Here is a 19,600-nt window from a genome sequence, read left to right as displayed (position 1 = left end):
AACATCTGCAGATTTTCACAACTCATTAGCCATTCTAAGCGTTATTATTTAATAAGTATAGAGCACGCTGAATCTGCTGCCATTATCAGCATGCCACCTTTCTATTCAACCTCTCCCCCTCCCCAGTTTCTTTCTTTTGGTGCTTTGAGCATTTGATTTTTTCCTCTTTCATTCCTCACACGAGTTCTTTTTTCCTGCACGGTTATCACAACACAGTGTCTTTCTCCTTCACGCTGTTTCTTTGCTCTCCACGTCTACCCCTGACAAAATCAGATTTTTTTCATTTTTGTCCGGCTGCAGCATGCTCCATTTCCAATTTCTGCTCAATTTATTCAGCATACTTTGACGCCCCTCATCTTGTCTCTGTTTCTCATCAGTTTTAAAACCACCTTTTTCTTTCTCCAAATTTCAGCTTCTTTCCATGCCCTTTCCGTCACAACCACATTAACCTCGCTGTCACTCATTTTTCTCTTTATTTGTCTGTCAGACTTTTTACCTGGTAAATCAGTTGTCTCTCCTCTTTAGCTCCATTAATAGCCTGAGATTACCTCCACTCTGCCTTTCCAGCTCGGAAATCCTTCAGTCACATCTGACTACCCACGGTTCACTCATTTATTCAATGTATATTAAGATCTAGTCAGTATGAATTGTGTGGTAGAGAACAGAGCTGTATAATAATGATGTATTACTGCAGATTAAATCATCCCATATAACTAAGTCTATGATTGAAAGATAGAATGAAACTTTCTTATGCACTGACATTGCCTCTTCAAAGTTCATCTCACACTTCTAACTCGTTACAAACCTTCAGTGTTAACAAATTGTGTTTTATAAAGCACAAGGACAAGTTTATATTAAACGAATAGATAGGATGCTTTTTGAAACAATGTCAGACACTCCTCATTAATTTTTCACAAGCTGTGGGTATATTCTTATATTCTAACGCATACTCTTACATTTTTATAGGCTCCACTTCATTTTGTAGAGACACTTAATGTCTCCTTCAGGATTAATTGGAAACATTTTTATTTAACATTAATGACTAAATATCTGCAAAACTACTGGAATGTATACTTTGTCTTCGGTGCTACTCAGCAAAAGTTGGCGTGCTAATACACTAAACTAAGACAGTAAACATGGCAAAAAAATTATTATAAAAATTAAATTTATTATATTTATTATATATTTTTTACGTTAGCATTTAGCTCAGACGTTGCTGTAGACCGTTGTGTCTCGATTCCACCGGGCATGACTGCGATGTGGCCGACTGAGCTGATCGCGCCCATTCGAGACAGTAAGTGGGATTCCACCAGAAGCACAGTGGCATGTTTCAGAAGCTGGTTTATTCTTGACGGATGCTGCGACCAGCCGCGTCAAGTATCGAGTAGATCAAGCTGACGGGAAGTCAAAATGAAACACCCTGTGCAGACTTTGGATCGTAAACGCAGACAAAATGGAAACTATTTATTTATGGAAACTATGTAGCAAAAAATATGAGCAAATCTGAGCAAGTTAACAAAGTCTGGTGGGCAAAACACTGGGGAAGGAGCCCGGTGGAATCCAGAGGTTGTTCTCGATTTTCCGTTCATGGTTTGTTGTTTTCACTTTTTTTGTCTTTAAGTTTAGCACTTAATTGTTTTAGTCAAACTTTCTTTCTTTTATTTATTTATTTCTTTTGTGTGTGTGTGTGTGTGTGTGTTCTTTGAGCCAGACTGGTTAGGTGTTAGCCAGTAGCTGTTACACTGAAGGTAACAGGACACAGTCCAGACTGTCTGGGTCTTTGCTGGCTCAGAAGCTCCCTCTCAGGTAACTGCAGTGCTGGATGAGAACATGGACATGATACAAACATACCATCTGTCTGTCTGCATCCCTGTGATGATTTCTGTGTGTGTGTGTGTGTGTGTGTGTGTGTTTGCGTGCATGTGTCCTCCAAGGTGCTTCAGATGGATGTCTGTACCTGGCAGTCACTGACTGTGTGATTGTGATGAGATGCAGACTGATTTAACTGCACATCAAAGCTGCAAATTACCCTAGCCCCCCTTCCTGCCACTCGGTTTGTGTGTGTGTGTGTGTGTGTGTGCATGTGCATGTGTGTTAAGGACACTGAGGCCACAGACGCATATGCTTCACAGTGTGTAGTCTGCTTGTGAGATGATTTAATGAGCAATATAAGTGGATTGGATGGAATTTGGAACTTGAAGAGCTGAGATATTGGACGGGAGGGGGAAAAGACACACAAACACACACTGTCTGGGTGTCATATAGTCTCTGAATACATGCCTCCCTCTTTCTCGTTTGACCCTCCAGTCCCTCACTCATCTCCCTGACTGCCTCTTAACTTACCTGGTAAAATACAAAAGAAGATTAGATGAGTTCCCTAAACGACGGCCGTCTCTTATCACTCTGTTAATTAGTCTGGCCTCTCGGTGTGGCTGGATGGCATGACGAGTGGGGTGGATGAACGAGGACAGGGAGGGAATGTGGCAGGAAGGATTATTTGCTGTTTTTAGCTCATGCATGATATATTCCCATTACTGCGGCTGTGTGATTAGATCTGTGATAGATGTTAACCTTTTTGCTCTGGGTTCATTGGTCCATCATGTATCATCCTGCATGTGTTAATGGATAAAAACACAGTTTCAGCGTCAATTTCTGGTGGGTCCACCACAATGAAATATCTCAACAACTATTGGATGGATTGCTATTTAAGTTTGTAAAGATATTCACGTTCCCCAGAGGATAACGGCTGCTGTCTTTGGTAACATTTTTGTAAATGACACTTTATCTTAAATCATTCATTTGGACAACAGAATACCACAATGTAAAAGACAATAAATCAAAGTATTTATCACTTCAGCCTTCTCTGTACTCCAAGCTCAACCCAACACATGATACTACATGCATGGTACAATCCCGCTGATAGGCTACCATTGTATTTATTCTGATAGGTGATGGGGGTCTGGTGCAGGGCTGATAGTGCTGGTTTACTGACCGGCTCCCAGGCCTTTGACCCGGCATGATTCAGTGTCCCCGCACTGCTGACTTTGATTAACTGAGTAGTCTTTACAGCCTGCAGTCAACAGCCAGGATTTACTGTATCCCATACATCCCTGGATACTGCCGACAGACAAAAACACAGAGAGGGAGACAGTAAAGCAAAGAGAGAGTTGAAATACAGAGATGTACAGGCTGGAGAGGAGCGTCAGAGAAAAGAAACAATGTAGAGAATCGAGAATAAGAGTGTGAGAGAGGTGCAGAGAGGGGAAAAAAAAAAACTGGCAGCCTTCCCAGTGAAATATGTGCTGCTCCCAGACTTTCTGTAATGAACCGATAACATCCTTTCACCACAGCTGTGCACAACTGCATATAGGTTATGTTCGAGGTGGCGTATGTGGCAATGGGTGGCCATAGCTGATCTATAATGCCAGGGGCTGTCATAGGAAGAATCATTATGTAATGTCCTTATGTTGTATTGTGTGTCTTATAGAGTGTGTGTGAATATTGATTAAGAAACAACCGCAAAACAGACGGCACCAATATATCATGTTGTCACGCCCCCTGTACTTGTATCAGTCCAGCTTTAACAGCCACAGGTGAGACAGATTTGCCTTTATTTAGTCACAGTCTCCGTCTTTACGTGATTTAATTTCAATTTTTATGATTATAAGCATCGTAATTAAAATTACACATTGTTTTTGTCCTCAGACACATCCTGCTTTGCTTTGATTTAGAAAACAAGAGGCATTAAAATTTTAATTTAAATGTCATAGAGTCGATTTAAACTAATTACCTTTCAGACAGAATTGTCAAACATTCCCTGGATTCAGCTGAGACTACGTGAGTGAGGATCCTGCTTAACTGAGTTTTGCCTTAAATTAACATTTTACGCCTTTTCATCATTTATATATTAAGGAATAAATTCACTAATCAAAACATTATTTGATATAATTAATAGTTTAGAACAATAATCATCAGTCACAGCCTTAAAATGTTTAACCACTGTTCAATGCTGTCATGGGACCAGAAAGAAAAGCAAAAGAATTCAGACATTTGTCCTTTACCCAAATCCACATAAACGTATGCGTGGACCAAGACCAAGTCTTTTGTCCACATGGACCCTGAAGGTATTCACCACTTTGCCTTTTTTAAACCCTTGTGTACAAGGTGTCGAAACTATTTTTTCCCTGTTCACTCGTCTCAAGCCACATTTATATTCCAGGCGAAGACAAGCAGGCGGCCAAGGGGACCTTGATGTGCCCAGAACAAGTTTAACATTTGCCACCGTATAAAAGTGGCTTTGCAAGCCCCGGCAAATGAGAAGCCTCAGACATTTGAAAATTGCCTGGCCACCCTTCCTGCACGTAAAAAGCTTTCTGTCATCTCATTTTTCAGGAGAATCTCTTTCTCTCCGTCTCTCCTTCGCTACTTTCCCTCTCCCTTGCCCCCTTCCCTTTGTCCCTTTTGTCGGTACAGTATCTTTCTCTCTCTATCTCTCGCTCTTGCCCTTTTTTATTCACATGTACTGTAGGATGAGCTCACCTTTTCTGACCACAGCGAACAAGTTAATGTGTCTTACAAAAAGGAATGGGTGATACTCCGCTTCAAGCCAAATCTTTAACAGGGTAGCCTAGCTGTGCTGGCTGCAGGCTTGTGGGTGGGTTGGCGCGTTGAATAAATAAGAGAGACCCGTGTGGCTTTAAGATGTAAGTAATAGGTTTCTATATAGTTCTGGGCAGCCCTGAAGCTTATTCCCACTCTGCACCATCAGGGCGCTCAGCAATGTCACTCCCGCTTTGTACTGTATGGTGGAGCCTGGTCAGCATCATGTAGAACACAGTTTCTTTCTCTCGTCGCTTTGCTTTTGCTGTTTGGACTGTCATATTGATTTAAAATTGAAGAATTAAAGCAAAAAATACTTAGTCCGCCATCAGCACTAAAAGCACATAATGCACTATGTGTGGGTTTCGGTAAAGGCGTGCGTGCACGCTGTGCAGTGAAACACTTCACTGTAATTGACAGCACTTTTCAGCTCCACGGCGATAACATTGGAACAAGCACTGTCTCGTCCTTGCTCTTATTCCCTCGTCCTTTCTTCCTTCCTTTCATTCCTCCATCCCTCTTTGCCCAACTCCTGATTAACTGCACCTCTTCAAATGAGCACGAGTGGCTCCTCATTCATGCACAGCAGAGCTTATTAATAATAATCTGCATTTGTATAGCACCTTTCGGAATTACAATTTACGAAGTACTTTACATAAGCTAAAATGCATCAATCGTCAACTCTAACAATAAGAAAATAATGATGCAGTGACAACAAAAGAACCGAATCCTGTGCGGTAAGTTAGTAGAAATCTACAGAAAGCATTCAAGTGTGTCTTGAGTTGATCTCCATGCACAGATGTACGAACTAATGAGCTTATATCATGTGCATGCATGCATGTATGCGTCTGAGTATGCATCTGCCCGTGTCATTCACACTCTAAGAGCAGAGGTTCATTTGCATTCCCATAGGTGTTTTGTACATCGCAAATTCAATTTTCATGATATCGCAGACTTCATTATAATGCAGAGCCGTTGCAAGTTCTCCTCCCTCATAACCTGCATCTTCTTCATCCTCTCAGGCAGTAAGGGAAATGTTATTGCCAGAGCGTGCACTGTTTGTTTGTGTGCATGCGTGCATGTGTGTGTGTGTGTGTGTGATGGAATGAAACTGTCTCTGGCTTACGCTATGTGTCTAAGCCCATATGGTGGGCTCTGAATCTGATGGCAATTTCTTCTTTTTTTTTTGGGAGCCCTGCCACCGTGCCTCACATTGGTATAGCAGCTCCCATTTCCTTCCATGCGTATACCTACGTACAGCGGCAAGCCCAGCAAAGCATCGGGGGGGAAATTTATGGCTGCTTAAGATTCAGGTTTCCCCCTCATCCTCTCGCACTTGGCATTTGAGTAGGGCTGAAACAAGCTTCAGATTTGGGGCGTACCACTCACTGTCTATCTGTCTCTGTCTCTTTTTGCCTTACTTCCTCCTGATTCTACTCCATCTCTCACTCAACATCCAACCACCTGTTTCAATCCCTCCTTCTTTCTCTTGCCACCTCTGAGTAGTTATCAGTGACTTATCTGAATTGCACAGTGTGTCCTGGCCCACAGTAGAGTTTTTGGAGAGCTGTGGTCTCCCTCTGTTCCACCTCATACAGGTTTTATAAGCTGGGATATAGCTGTCCACTCAGCCATAGTTTTTATATTTTGGTGCTTTTATGCTGTAGCTCTAAAGCAACAAAAGAAACCACCCAAGGATGATGCATGCTTAGGGATAGGTGCAAACACAGAACTGGCCCGTTTGTGCAGAAAATGCAAACCGCTAAAGTCATTTATGTATGACACAGTGTGACAGGTTCGTTGCTTAAACCTTGGTAATATCCTCCTGGAAGGAAAACAATCTTTTGTCACTCGAAGGGTAGTCTCATTTTTCACTCTAAGGGACTTATACACAGACATTTATGGGGCTAACCCCCCCTGTGAAAGCAACTCCATTGTGTGTATGAATGAGTGCGCATGTGTGCTGCAGGAACAACAGCCGTGTGCGCTGACGGAGTGACAGACAAGCAGCCTGAGTGATTAATGAGCCCTCTTAATAATGCACCATGGTGAGGAAAGAGTGACGGGACAATTTAAGAGAAGCAAAGAAAGGGAAAGAAAACAAAGGAAGAAGGAACACATAGGAAAGTGCGAGTCATGGATACAGATGATGGCAGATGGAGACTGGCAGCTAAATCTTTCAAAATTCAGATAGACAGAAAAAGGTAAAAGGTGAAATTAAGATGAGATGACAAATGGATTGGACTGGATTCCTCCATGAAGGGCTGAGGGAGACCCCTTAACTGTCTTTGAATGCGACAGCTTGTGCCCTGCACATTTTTTACAGTGTATATCACAGTGTTTTTTTTATTCACCTGTCTGTCTGTAGCCATCTAGCTGTCTGTCTCCCAGTCTGTCTGTGACATCTACAGTATCTGTGACAGGCTGGATGGGGAACAGTGCAATCGACTGACATGTTGAGATCTGGCTGGATCTTTCCGGCTGGTATTACTCACACAGCAGTAGGGCTCATGCTGACTTTCAGTAGGAGATCACACAGCTGCGGTCGGGGGAATTAGTTTATAGAACAGCATTAAGGGGTGAAGATGATGAAAATATTTGAGTATATATTGTATTATGCATAAAAATGGAACTAATTTTATTCATTCTGTCATATCCCTTGGATGCAAATAATAGAAAGACCCAGAAAGCCAATACGGGGGGTTGATTTAAGAGAAATGAGGATGAATAATAAATCAATGCTATCTCTGGTGTGTGTTATTAACCACCTAGCCAAATTTAAAAGATTAAAAATGTCGACAGGTTTATGAAATTAGGTGTCAGAATCAGGTAAAAATGAAGCAGTATTCTCAACTCCAGGACCGTGACGCATTCAGCAGACACACCCACTCTGTGGGAGCAGTCGAGCAGCCATTTTGAAGCGACTGAAACTTTTCAGATGAGTTCAGAAAATGACATGACTAACTTTGAAACACTCTGAGTGAGATGAATTAATCTCTATCTCTCTGCTAGGGGTGCAGGGGTATGCTCAGGGTGGCCTCAGCGTGTCATCGAGCCACCTTTTTAAGGACCGCCCACAAAATCCTGGACTGAAACTGAACTCCACATTTCAGTAATATATTGTCAAAGTCTTTTCACGTATTTTCAGCAACTATTTTCCAACATATTTAATGTGCTTTGAAAGAAATCTCTTAATTGCATTTACACAGACTTTAAACAGTGAATAGAGTAAGTGCTAATGCAATAGGTTTCAAGGTAAATAGTAAGTATTATGCTGACATTTGCAGCTTATATCAGAGCAGACAAACACACAGTTTAATCTATTCCTTACATTTTTTCTCTTGTGTTCTTTTTTCTTTTGGTGTAAAGGGAAATACGGGGGCAGGGCTTAGTGCATGTCAGTTTATAAACCTGAATTGAACCTCTTGTAATGTAAAACCCGTCCCATACAGGCTAATGTGTCTGCAGCTAAATTTAGACTCATGTGGGTGTGTAATGTCAGGTCTGTGACTCAGGTGAGCTGATGTTTTGAAAGGACTCTTGCAGCATGTTGCCTGTCCCGTGTCTGCTTCAGCACACTACATGACACACACAAGCACTTATAAAACCTTGTCCTAGAATTTCTGTAACTACACGATTCTTATTGTAGAAATACACCGAAGAGAGAACTGAGCATTGAAACAAGAACATGACGAAGAAGGTCATGGACCTTGCAAAATAGAGGTCAAAGCCCTTAAAATGAACTGGTATTGTGCTCCTGTTGTACTTTTAATTGGCAGCTACAAAACAGTAAATGTCTAAATGTGAAATGTGAGGGGAGGCAGAAGAAAGCAGCAGAGCAGAGCTTTTATATTATTGAATGTGTCTTTCCTTTGAAGAAGCCAGTGGTTTCTCTAGATTTCAGCATGATGCAGAGCGAAAATAAACTTGCAGACTTGCCCTAGACTTTTTCTTGTCTTCTTGAAGTATGTCCTCTTCAACCTTTTTCAAAGTAATCTTAGCGTTAAGTGGCAGTTGAGAGAACTCACTGTTCCGGTAACTTCTCTCTGCAGCGAAAAGTGCTTGTAAGAAAGCAGGAAAAAAACACACTAATAAACAAAAGGAAATGTTACATACAGCCTTGGTTACCCTCAAAGGGACAAAATGTCACCCTCAGTGCAACTACATGAAATATAAACACCCTACGTTCAAATCTCCAATTTAATGATGCCCTCTAAAGTTGTGACTTTTCTTTGTGAGATAGGTCCCACATGGATTAAAGGAAGCATACCTCCTAAATGCCCTATTAAAATAATAGCTGTCCTGTATTTAAGTGTGATTTTAAGATGCAAAATATCTTGTATATCTCTATAAATTATGTTATTAAACTAATCAGTATTAGTCCATTTCCAGCCCTCTGAATGGACTCAATGATTTGTGGCGTTGTGTGATTTTTATCTGTCGTAAATACTGTGAATCTACAGCAAACAGCCAGAGACCCTTAAATCAGCTTATGTTCAGCCGCGGCACAGCAGAGGTGTTTGGTATGAGGTCGGTGTTTTTGTCCTTGGCTGTACCTTTGAGACTGAGTCGGGGCGACCAGAGCTGCTGTAACTGACACTGGCTATCTGTGTCCAGCATCTCCACGACCAGCCGCCAAACCCCCCTCCCTACCACCACCACCACCACCACCTCCCCAGCTCTAGTCCTGCCCTTAGGCCCCACTCAGCCCGCCACGTCCCCAGAGAGGCCATATTCATTATTTACACTCTGTGTTTTTTCAGGCCCCATGGCAGGGGCTGACCTGCCTCATTTGGTCGCACACCCCTGGCTTTTCTGACTCACACATATTAGTAAATAGATAGTGAAATATGCAAAAAATCAACGTGCGCACACACACACACTCAGGTGCAGTGAAGTTACTTCTGCCTTTGTTTATCTTGCCTCTTGTTTGCTCTCTTTCTCTTGGCCCTTGTGAGCGATAAGACAGCTACACAGATAAAACTGAAGGAGTTGAGGACGTTGTTGCTAAAAAAAAAAACATCCAGCCCCGTGATGTACGCCGAGATAGTCACTTCACGATACATTTTTATGCTCCACATCAAAACAAGTCACTTACCTCAAAGAATTAAAGTTAAAAAAAATCTTTGTCCAAACAAACCTATGCAGACATACCTTGGACGGCTCCTGTCAACCTGGTTCTCAAATAGATATTCTTCTGTGTTTAATGTGACAGCATCGACGCAGCTTTGATATTTTTCTGCTCGGCAGAGTTTTCAGCATGCCGCGTGCAACAAGGGAACCCAGAAGTCCATCATGTTAGATTTGGCTCTAGTGCTCTTATCTGGCTGTTTCTATTGTTGAATTGCATCTGTATCTTTCCCCGTTGTGCAGCAAACAATCTCCTGTTTTTCTGTACACAGCTGAGTTGATATTCTCTCTTAATCCCACACCACACATCAACAAACAAGCTTTTATTTACAAGGTAAACTGTGTATGGAATTTTTCTCCCGGAGATTTTGTCTCGTATATCGATGTCAGCAGCTCCTGTATCCCAAAATTTAACCTTTGCAATGATGGATGCTTTAGTAAAGAACGTTCAAACTATTTCACCGTATCACCACCGCCAACTATGACACTGGTGGCTCAGTGTTTAGCGCTATTGGCTTCATATTGGTGTTTATTTCAGTCGGCGGTTTTTGGAGAGCACAGGTATAAAATGAGAATCTGCGTCCATGAAACGCTCTGGGAAAGTTGCCAGTCTACCACAGCCAGTCTGCTTTTTTTTTTTTTTCTACCTTCTGCCCAATGCATGCTGAGATAGGTTTAACCACCCTGCGACCCTGAATGGAAATAAATGGCTGAAGACACTAGAGGAATGAAGCCTTCTTAAATTTAATTAGCGATGATACTTGTCTGTGAAGTGTAAAGATAATACCATATTTCTTTATTATACTTGGAAAAGGATAGCTCACATTAAGTTAAGTTTATTTGTAGCCATTAAAAGCCTTTAATCAAAGTTAGAGTCTCAAAGTGCTTCAGACTACTTCATCACACCAACATTATGAGACAGTAAATTAAAATGAAGAATGCGTTGATACCCCTCTAACCCAAGGCCCTTGCTAGGAGTAAGGAAACAATCCCTCATGCACTCATTCATGCATGCAGAGTGTGTCGGGCGAGCCTCACAAAGGCGACAGTGTGTTGATTTCAGTTTCCTTTGTGTACTCATGTTCCCTTCTCTGTCTCTTCCGCTCTGTTTCCAGGTGCAGCAGGATGCAGGGCGTACTGCCTGTGTGTGGACTGCAGCCCCTGCTGGCCCTCCTTCTGCTTCAAACTGTGGGCTGTGGTGAGTCCTCATTAAACTGTATCACCCGACCTACAGTGTATACAGTATGTAACTGCAGATAATCATGTGTGCAGATGAACCGTGGACCGATCGCTCTCATTTTTTCGAAATAGAGCTTATAAATATACTTCTTGGTCTTATTTGATTTAAGCCATTACCTCTGATATATCAGATTCTCCTGTGTGCAGCCAATCTAACACATTTTCATTTCACACATCATGGTTATCATTAATAAAAATGTAATTAAAATCAAGGCTCAACCTTTATATTGTACATTTGATAGACCGGTGCAACCCTCCTACCAATCAGAATGTTGATCTCCCTGGATCAAAACATCCTCTACTGTAGGTCAACACTGCGAGTTCGGATCCACCTCCTGTCACGTAGCAACCTCATCGCGTAGGATGTGATAAATGACATCCCCAGGCGCAATTAAACCAGGATGAATATATCTGCTTTAAAACCTGGTTGTTGAGCGCAGAGGGATAGGGTGAGAGGCAGAGTGATGTGTGATAAAGGTAATCAAGCATGTCCTCCCAATCAAAGATAAGCGAAACCTCCAGGAAGCACGCAATCACATTTTTCATAGTGTCAGCCGAGGACTGTCAAAAAAGAAGAAAGATGTCTTGTAAACAAACAAAAAAAAAAAGCTACTCAGTGTATTGTACCTTTGCAGAATAATTTAAGTCCCAGGTATCTGTATTATATCTGTTCCATATGTTCTGTCTAACTTCTCTGGCACTAATATAAAAAGCAACAGCGTGATTGTGAGACATGTTTCATTCACCGACAGACTATTTCAGAGTACAGGCATGATTTCACTTGACTTTCCTTAAAGTCTGTGTAAACTGCCGGTCATCATAACAGCCAAAAGCAAAACAATTTAACTGCGTACCATATTTACATGTTTAGAAGCTTATTTAGAAACATATGAACCAAATAAATTCTAAGAAAGTAAAGAAAGTCTGGCAGGTTCTGCTTCTGAAACACTCTCATTGGGGTTTGAAGTCACATGGAGGACGGTGGTGGATGATGATGGAGTGGAGGTGGAGTTTTACGGCCCAAAGAGGTAAAATTATCCATTGTTTCACATATAACATATATTGCTGACCCCTAGTTTGAGGACCAATTGTGATATTTGAACTTCATTTAGCTGATAATACTACTTTTACTTAAGCAGCAATTTAAATGCAGGACATTCACTTGTAATAGAGTATTTTTTGCAATTTTCTACAGGCACATTCACATAAGTAAAGGATCTCAGTACTTATTCCATCACTGCAAATAATCCACTCCTGCAAAAAGTCCTCATGGCACCATTATGGCTGTGTTACACCAACAGCTAGTGGTGCAAGAAGAGTACAAAAAGAAATGCCGCTCACTGATCCACAAAACGAAAAACTGATTAATCAATAATGTTGAATAATTTATTACTACAACCAGTAAAAAAAATAAAAAATATGACAAAGCAGCAATGACTTCAGGTGAACCGAGGCCAAAACAACCAACAAAAGAAAATTATCTTTTCAAAAGAAGTGCTGACTAATCCTATGTGAAATAAAACAACATTTACTAAACCTGGCTCCCTGAGGTAAAAATAGGAGAAAAGAGTTCAAAAGAAAAGTGAGAGACCCTTGACAGTTTCAGAGCTATTTGCAACAAAGGTGGCTGACACAGTTTCAGATCTATTTACGAATAGCAAGACTCACAATTCCTACAAGGCACAGGGCCTAACAAAAATCTCACAAGGCACAAGTCTGGGAGTAAAGGTTACGTTTGCAGGCCTGAGGACAGAACCGATATGCTGCTGTCAGATTTTTGTCACTGGAGGCATTTTAAACGGCAGGATGTTAAGGAGGATCCAACCAGCAGCAGACACTCGGCAGGTCGAGCCCACGCATGGAGGCAGCCATGAGGAGACCTCCAGGTGCACACTCAAAAGGTTCTCACAGGGGGGTGTTGATTAGCTCAGATGGTAGAGCATCCGAGCCATGTACAAAGGCTCAGTCCTTGCTGTACCAACCCAGGGTTCGAATCCGACCTGCGGCCCTTTGCTGCATGTCATTCCCCATCTCTCTCTCTCTCTCTCTCCACATATTATCCTGTCGCTCTTCAGCTGTCTCTATCCAATAAATTTAAAAAGGCCAAAAAAAAGATTCTCACAGGAACAGGGGATACACTCACACGCAGAAACAGTCAAACAAAATCTAGACACAGGTCCATAATGTAGCCAGAGCCGTAACAACCTCCTATCCTTAAAAAAAAATCCCCAGAATGTTTGGTAATTAGGGACAGAAAGAAACACAAGGCAGTCCATCAGCAAACACATTTTCTGTCCCCTTCTTGTGGCTAATCTCCAAATTCAAGTCCTGCACTCGCAGCGGCCACCTCATGAGTCTCTGATTGGAGTTGTTCATCTGTGCCAAAAAAACAAGGGGGTTGTGTACACATCGACGGGCTGCGAACCTGAGCCAACATAAACTTTAAAGTGTTGCCGTGCAAACAGCAGACAAAGAGAGAGAGAGAGCTTATTTTACAATGATCCTCATCTCCTTACTTGATATTGATATAGGTGGCCACCCCAGCTATTGCATGCATTTTCCAGCAGGAGGTTACCTCTTCGCTGGAGTTCCCCATGTGTTCCCCTGCTTTAAACTGATACAACTCCACTGGCAAACGCTACAAGACAAATGAACATTGATGAGTGAGTGACCGCCATGTTATCAAAATGAATGACCCACCACGCACATCCACGAACGAATGATCCGTAACCACGCAGCAGCAGTCCGCAGTGTCGTAATAACTCACACCTCCTCGTGTCATATTGACGTTTTCTGTTGACAGTCCACTCCTTTCTGTTTCTCTCTGTAACAGTGCTCGTATCTCGAACGCTTGGCAGACCTTCAACAGCTTAGCGACTAGCCCATTAATTCCTCTCGTTTCATCGGCTCATAATTACCCCAACGGCGCTTCCAAGAAGGAGTGAAAATGTGAGATGTAAAGAAGAAAAAACAAATCTCTCCAAAGCTCACATTTCGGCAAAAAAAAAAAATCATTCATCTCCTCGTCCAAATGGATGAGGAGATGAATGGTTTTGAAATTTTGTTAAATCTCTGAGATATTTATTTCAAATGTACATTTGCAGATCTCATTAAAATTTGTTTTGATTTCGCCTGAGAAGCCGGAGTTTAGAATCTTAATCCTCTCATTATGTGTCAGCAAATTATTCAGGGACTTCATAATTTATAGTTGTTTTTTAACGACTTCTTTTTAAACCCTTGATTTTGCTGAGGAAATAACAGGAAAATCTAACAGGCTTTATGAAATGACAGGTATGAAGGCTTCAGTGTCATACGGAGACTTTCACTGAAACTTTTCTGACACTTTGAGTCATTTGTCTATCTGTGTGTCTACTCCGCTTGCTCAACAGCCTTCCTATCTGTCTATTTGGAAGTTTTATCTTCTTTTTTGCACAGAGCTTTGCAGGGAAGGGTATGCAATACAAGCATTCACATCACCGTGTCCTTTTTTTACCCTCTCTATACTCTGCTTGGACTCCCCTACTGTGTATCTGTGTTTATCTGCATGTGTTTGTGCGTATGCAAGACAGACTGCTCGCCCCCTCAGTGCTCTCAGTGGCCTCCCCGACCGTCTGCTCTCCTCTCTGTATTGTATTGCTTTGGCCTTCTGTGGAGGTAAAAAAAAATAAAAAATAAAAATTGCCGGACCTGGCACAGGGGCCATTCTGTGACTCAGGGCTCAGATTCACAGGCAGAGAGAGAGAGAGATGGTGAAAATGGAGCCAACCCTGGCTTTCTCTATGTGTGTCTATGTTTGTGTGGAAACCCTCAGGTTACATCTGCCAGGTGGTTTATGCAGCCAACACGCCAAGCTGCACGCACCATATCCCCCCCCCCCCAAACACACACCGAGCATCTCAGAGGAGCCTGATAACACACTCGCATGTGCCTTTCAGAGTGTACATGTCATGCGGATACACACCTCCTGCCTCTTGCTTTGAAAGAGTTTAGTTTTTAAGGGCATTAATGTCTCTTGTTTTTTTTTTCTCTCTCTCCATTCCTGCAACTTGTGCGGGGTTTTTTTTTTCAGCTGAGTGGCTCTGGAAATAGTCAGTGGGAGGTCTACAGGGAGGGCTGGCACTAAGTCTCACCCCGTGACACTTTGCTCGACAGCCCAGAGATTGGAAAAAGGGTGGGATGTTGAGGAGGGGGGAAACAGATTAGGGGGAAGGGGGTGAGCTTTTTTTTGCATGTCTGTCTGTGTGTGTGTATGTGTTGATAACATGAGCATGCCTGCACTTCTGTAGAGGCGCTCCTGTGCATGCACGTGTGTTTATGAATTTTTCAAAAAATGTTGGCCGCGTGCCACGCGAGATAACTCTATCATTATGCTTCAGAAGATGCGGAATTAGTCACGCCAGCAGCCCTGCAGGGGGGGTTCCTGTGAAGCCTGACATGGCCTAGTGGGAGTCACCTCAGATGGGCAGAAAGCTGCGGTGAGACGGTTAATATCTGTCACCATGGGAGGAGGCGGAGACAAGAGGAGGCTGTCTGGGTCACAAAGGGTTTGACGGACGATTAGAGCGTACAATAAGTGTGGAGGATTTGAGAAATTGGGTGAATATACCCATGCACCCAGGAGAGGGAGGTGTGAGAGGGGTACCGGTGTTACCTTTTGACACCTTATTTTGTTTTGTCTTCAGTATTAGTCTCTTGACTTATATATACATTATTTTTAGTAATAATTTCATCATTTAATTGTTAGGTTTTGACATTTTGTGTCTGGAAAATGAGTGAGAATAAGAGAAAAGAGGACACATTTTAGGCAAGGCAAGCCCAGATTAACGAGAGGGAAAAGAGGAGGTGGAGAGAGTCGGGGAGAAAGGAAGGACAGGAGTGTGTGGAGAGGAGAAATCGAGGCACATGACGGTGATGAGAGGAAGAGTGCAAGGAAGGAAGAAAGAAGCAGGTGGGAGTTTTGGAGGGATTTTTGGGGGAGAAGATCTCATGCGAGAGAATGTCAGCATGGGGACATCATTTCCAAACTCTGCATGAAGTCCGCCTGGCAGACCTGCTGTGATTAGACAGGCAACATGGATGTACCCACACACACACACACACACACACACATGCACACATAGACATAGATGCAGAAAACTTCACTGTCTTGGTACGGTTTGTGTGTACAGCTTACTTTGTATGTAACTTTGCATCTTTATTTGCACGTGTGTGTGTGTGTGTGTGTATCTCTGCCTGTTTTCCTATGAGTGTGTGTATTTCCTGTGTGGGGGGGAAGACGCCTGCACTGCAGTGAACCACAGACCAGTGATCAAACACAAAAGATGGTGGAAACCAGTCTCCCCTCATTCAATTTACATTATACAGTACATAGCCTCAGATCTGTTCTTTGAAGAGGCCATCCCCAAAGCACATAGTTAAATGTGTGTGCATGTTACATGTGTGTGTCTCTGCCCTGATCAGAAGCTCTTTCCCTCCTTTTCTTCCATTTGTGGTGCCTCTGTTGCCATGGTTATAATTTTCAGTCTCAGCCTCGGCATCTTTCTCTCTTCCTAAATGATGAATGTATCAGTGTTTAAGAGCAGCCAGCACTCTTTTCACGTTATTTTCTCCATGTCCCTTGTTTTTTCTTCATTTGTCCTCTGTGCGTCATCTAGGGTCTTGTTAAAAGGATGCACTTCTCCGTGTCCTGCAACAAACAATAAAAAAAAAACAGCGAGCAGTTTTGTCAGACCAGCCACTCTCACAAAAAAACAAACCCACACTTGCTTGTTTGCTGCTGTCCTTGAGATGTTTTATTCATATCAGAGGATAAAAATGATTCAACTTCTCCCCACTCGTTCCATATAGTTTCACTTTTCTCTTTTCCTTTCTGTTTTTTTCACTCCCTGTAAATAGCGTTTCAACAGGAACTGTGTTTCATCTCTGGTTTGTTAGATTTCCTGAAGATCAGTGATGCCACGCTGGCAGGACAAAGTCAATAGAAGAGACACTTCTACCACAAAAACAGTTCAAAATCCGCCTCAACCATTAGGCGTATCTGCCTACTTATTAATTTGTCATCTCACACCATACCGTATGTAATGCTGACATCCTAATTAAAAACAGTCTTACCTTAATACTGGGCTGAGAGGAAGCCTCATTTGTGGTTTGTTGTTGAAATCCTTGTTAGGCATTCAAGATGTGCATTAGTGAGTCAGTTCCTGTTTTCTCTTGACCTCTCTTGAGTCTCAGTGAACAGGCTCAGGAACTATGAAAGCTGTTTTTCTTAGGACGACCATCTCACCTTACTCTGTGTCTTCATTTAATTGTCAGAACTGTCGGGGGTCGCCACCCGTTCACAGACTTGCAAGACTTGACTAAATGAGTTTAATTTCTTTTTAAATGCCAGAAATGCATTCAGAGATTCCTCTCTCGTTTAGCCAAACAGTGGAAGGAAGAATTTCTTTTTCTTCTCAAAGAGCTTTCTTTCAGGAACCTCGCCAAAAACACACAGCCGACCAACATCTGTCACATCAGTGTTTTCTTCCACTGCAAAGCTGAAACAAGGTAATGGGTCACTTATCTGCCTGTGTTGTCTATCTGCCTCATAATAGTTGAATTGGACAATTGTAATCCTTTTTTTTTTTGTTCTACAATCCTTGTTGTCAAAGTCTGGGAACAATTTTTCTGCCATAGCCAAAAAGACTCACCAATATCCATGCAATCTCAAAAGATACTCAGTTGAATATTCTGTCCGTCCATCCCTCATCAACAGAAGTTGTTCTGTGGCTCACAAAGTGAAGCTGCTTGATTTCTCCTCTTCTTGCTGAGTTTAATCCCAGGGGAAGTTGCATGCATGGTTTGGAAATGACACTTACTAGAAACCGTCACAGGATTTTTTGCATATTACGGAAAAAGTTGGATCCCTGGAGGACGGGTAAAACCTTGTCTGTCCACTTTTCTTGAAATTCACTTTGCTCGTCTTGTATAGCTTACATCTTTCTTTTTTGTGTGTCTTTTATTACCCCAAATTATCCTACACCTGCCCAGCTATTTATTTAGTGGTCCATCAGTCGGTCAATCACCATTGTGGTGCTTTAATATTGCAGTAACTTGGTGTGAATCTGTGCAGGATTTGACAGTTCCATGTTTGTAGCCTATGCTTCTGTCTTGTTGTCTTTATGAAATATGTGTATATATGCATTATCTTATGATTGTTAGCTACAAATTTGCTTGACGAGCTGCATAAAACTATCATCTAAACTGTATAACAAACAGTTATACAATACTTATAATGTAGTTTTATAAAAAGAGTTTGTGTACTGTGGTACTACTTCTTTTATTTAAGTAAAGGTGGAGTATTTTTTCTATCACGGCTGGAATGCACTATATTTAATTTGATACAAATTGTAGCAAAAAATGGAGACGGTAATAAACTTTGTTGTTTTATTTTCTCTGTACTGAATTACATGGCGCTTCATAGCTGTTTCCAGGAAAGTTTTTCTGCAAGGTTATTTTAAAATTGTGAACCTGTAAAAGCATTACCATTGAGTCAAATTAAAACTCCTCTCCTTTTCTGGCCTCATGCATTAAACCACATCCATCACGCTCCAGATTAAAACCAACTCTGAGAAACACAAAAACACTTTGACCCGAGCCCGCTGCAGTCCAGTTGTTTGTGTGGTGTCAGCTGTCATTTCTTAACACAGTCATCAACTCATAGCGGCAAGCCTCTGTCAGACAGCTCATCTGTCATGATTTATGACCTGCGCAGACTTCTGCAAAAACACGCACACATACACAAACACATAATCAGCTGACACGCATGCAGCCGGATTGGAGCGTCTAAAGACAGGAGGGGATGCACTCGATCAGTCCCGGTAACTCTTGAGTGGCAGGTTGACGGGTTTGATGTGGGCAAATTGAAGACAAAGGGACCTTTATCATCAGAAAATCCCACTGCAGGCAAAAGAGAGAGAGAGAAAGAATAAGAAAGAGAGGGTGAGAACAAGGAATGATGGTCGCAATTGTGTTTCTATTATAGTGAAAATGCCCATTACCGCCCACCTTGTGTCTGCGTGCAGCTCTGTGCCAGCCATATAAAGGCTCTCCGACTGTGTTTAAGAATTCCGGAGCAAAGTGAAGACAGATGGGCCAACAGTGATGATCACGTAGACGCCACAGAGAAGCGGCACAAGGGAAATAAGAAAATCTTAGCTCTATCCTTAACCCATTGGATGTAGAGCTTCCGGGAGGAGGTGGAGGTTGTGTCATCTCACACCTTGCCCTTCTCAACACTCATACAGACACACAAAAACACAGGATGGGATCAATAAGAGATTGCTTGTTAACATTTAGCAAAGTCCCAACGTACCAGTTCTCCAATGTTTTCCAAAAGAGGCGTTTCACAGAGCCACAAGCTCTTTTTCAGCTCTTCTCTTGCTTTTTATTGACATTCACCTTTTGTATTTCCTCTTCCTTTTATCACCCAGCAGCCAGGTGGACCTTATTTAGAATACGGTGACAAAGATCCAATATGAAACACAGATAGATATCCAAACAAAAGGCAGTCTTGAGGGGGTTAAGCTTGTGATAACATTTCTATCTAAATGCAGATTTGATATCGCTTTGGCATTGGGTACCGTCTCTAGTT

At 42.1% G+C, this 19,600-nt stretch overlaps 1 protein-coding gene across 1 annotated transcript in view; it reads left to right on the top strand.

The window, feature by feature from the left end:
* ncanb (neurocan b) overlaps positions 1–19,600 on the top strand; it is a 137,488-nt gene that overhangs the window by 20,313 nt on the left and 97,575 nt on the right. The window contains exon 2 of the mRNA XM_027290477.1: positions 10,845–10,927. Within this exon, the coding sequence (XP_027146278.1) occupies positions 10,855–10,927 (73 nt within the window). The 5' untranslated portion in view covers positions 10,845–10,854. The remainder of the gene's footprint in view (positions 1–10,844; positions 10,928–19,600) is intronic.

The sequence above is a fragment of the Larimichthys crocea genome, chromosome XVII, assembly GCF_000972845.2.
Source record: "Larimichthys crocea isolate SSNF chromosome XVII, L_crocea_2.0, whole genome shotgun sequence".
Classification (NCBI taxonomy): domain Eukaryota; kingdom Metazoa; phylum Chordata; class Actinopteri; family Sciaenidae; genus Larimichthys; species Larimichthys crocea.
The sequence above is the reverse complement of the archived record's forward strand: the minus strand, read 5'-3'. Positions and strand labels throughout refer to the sequence as shown.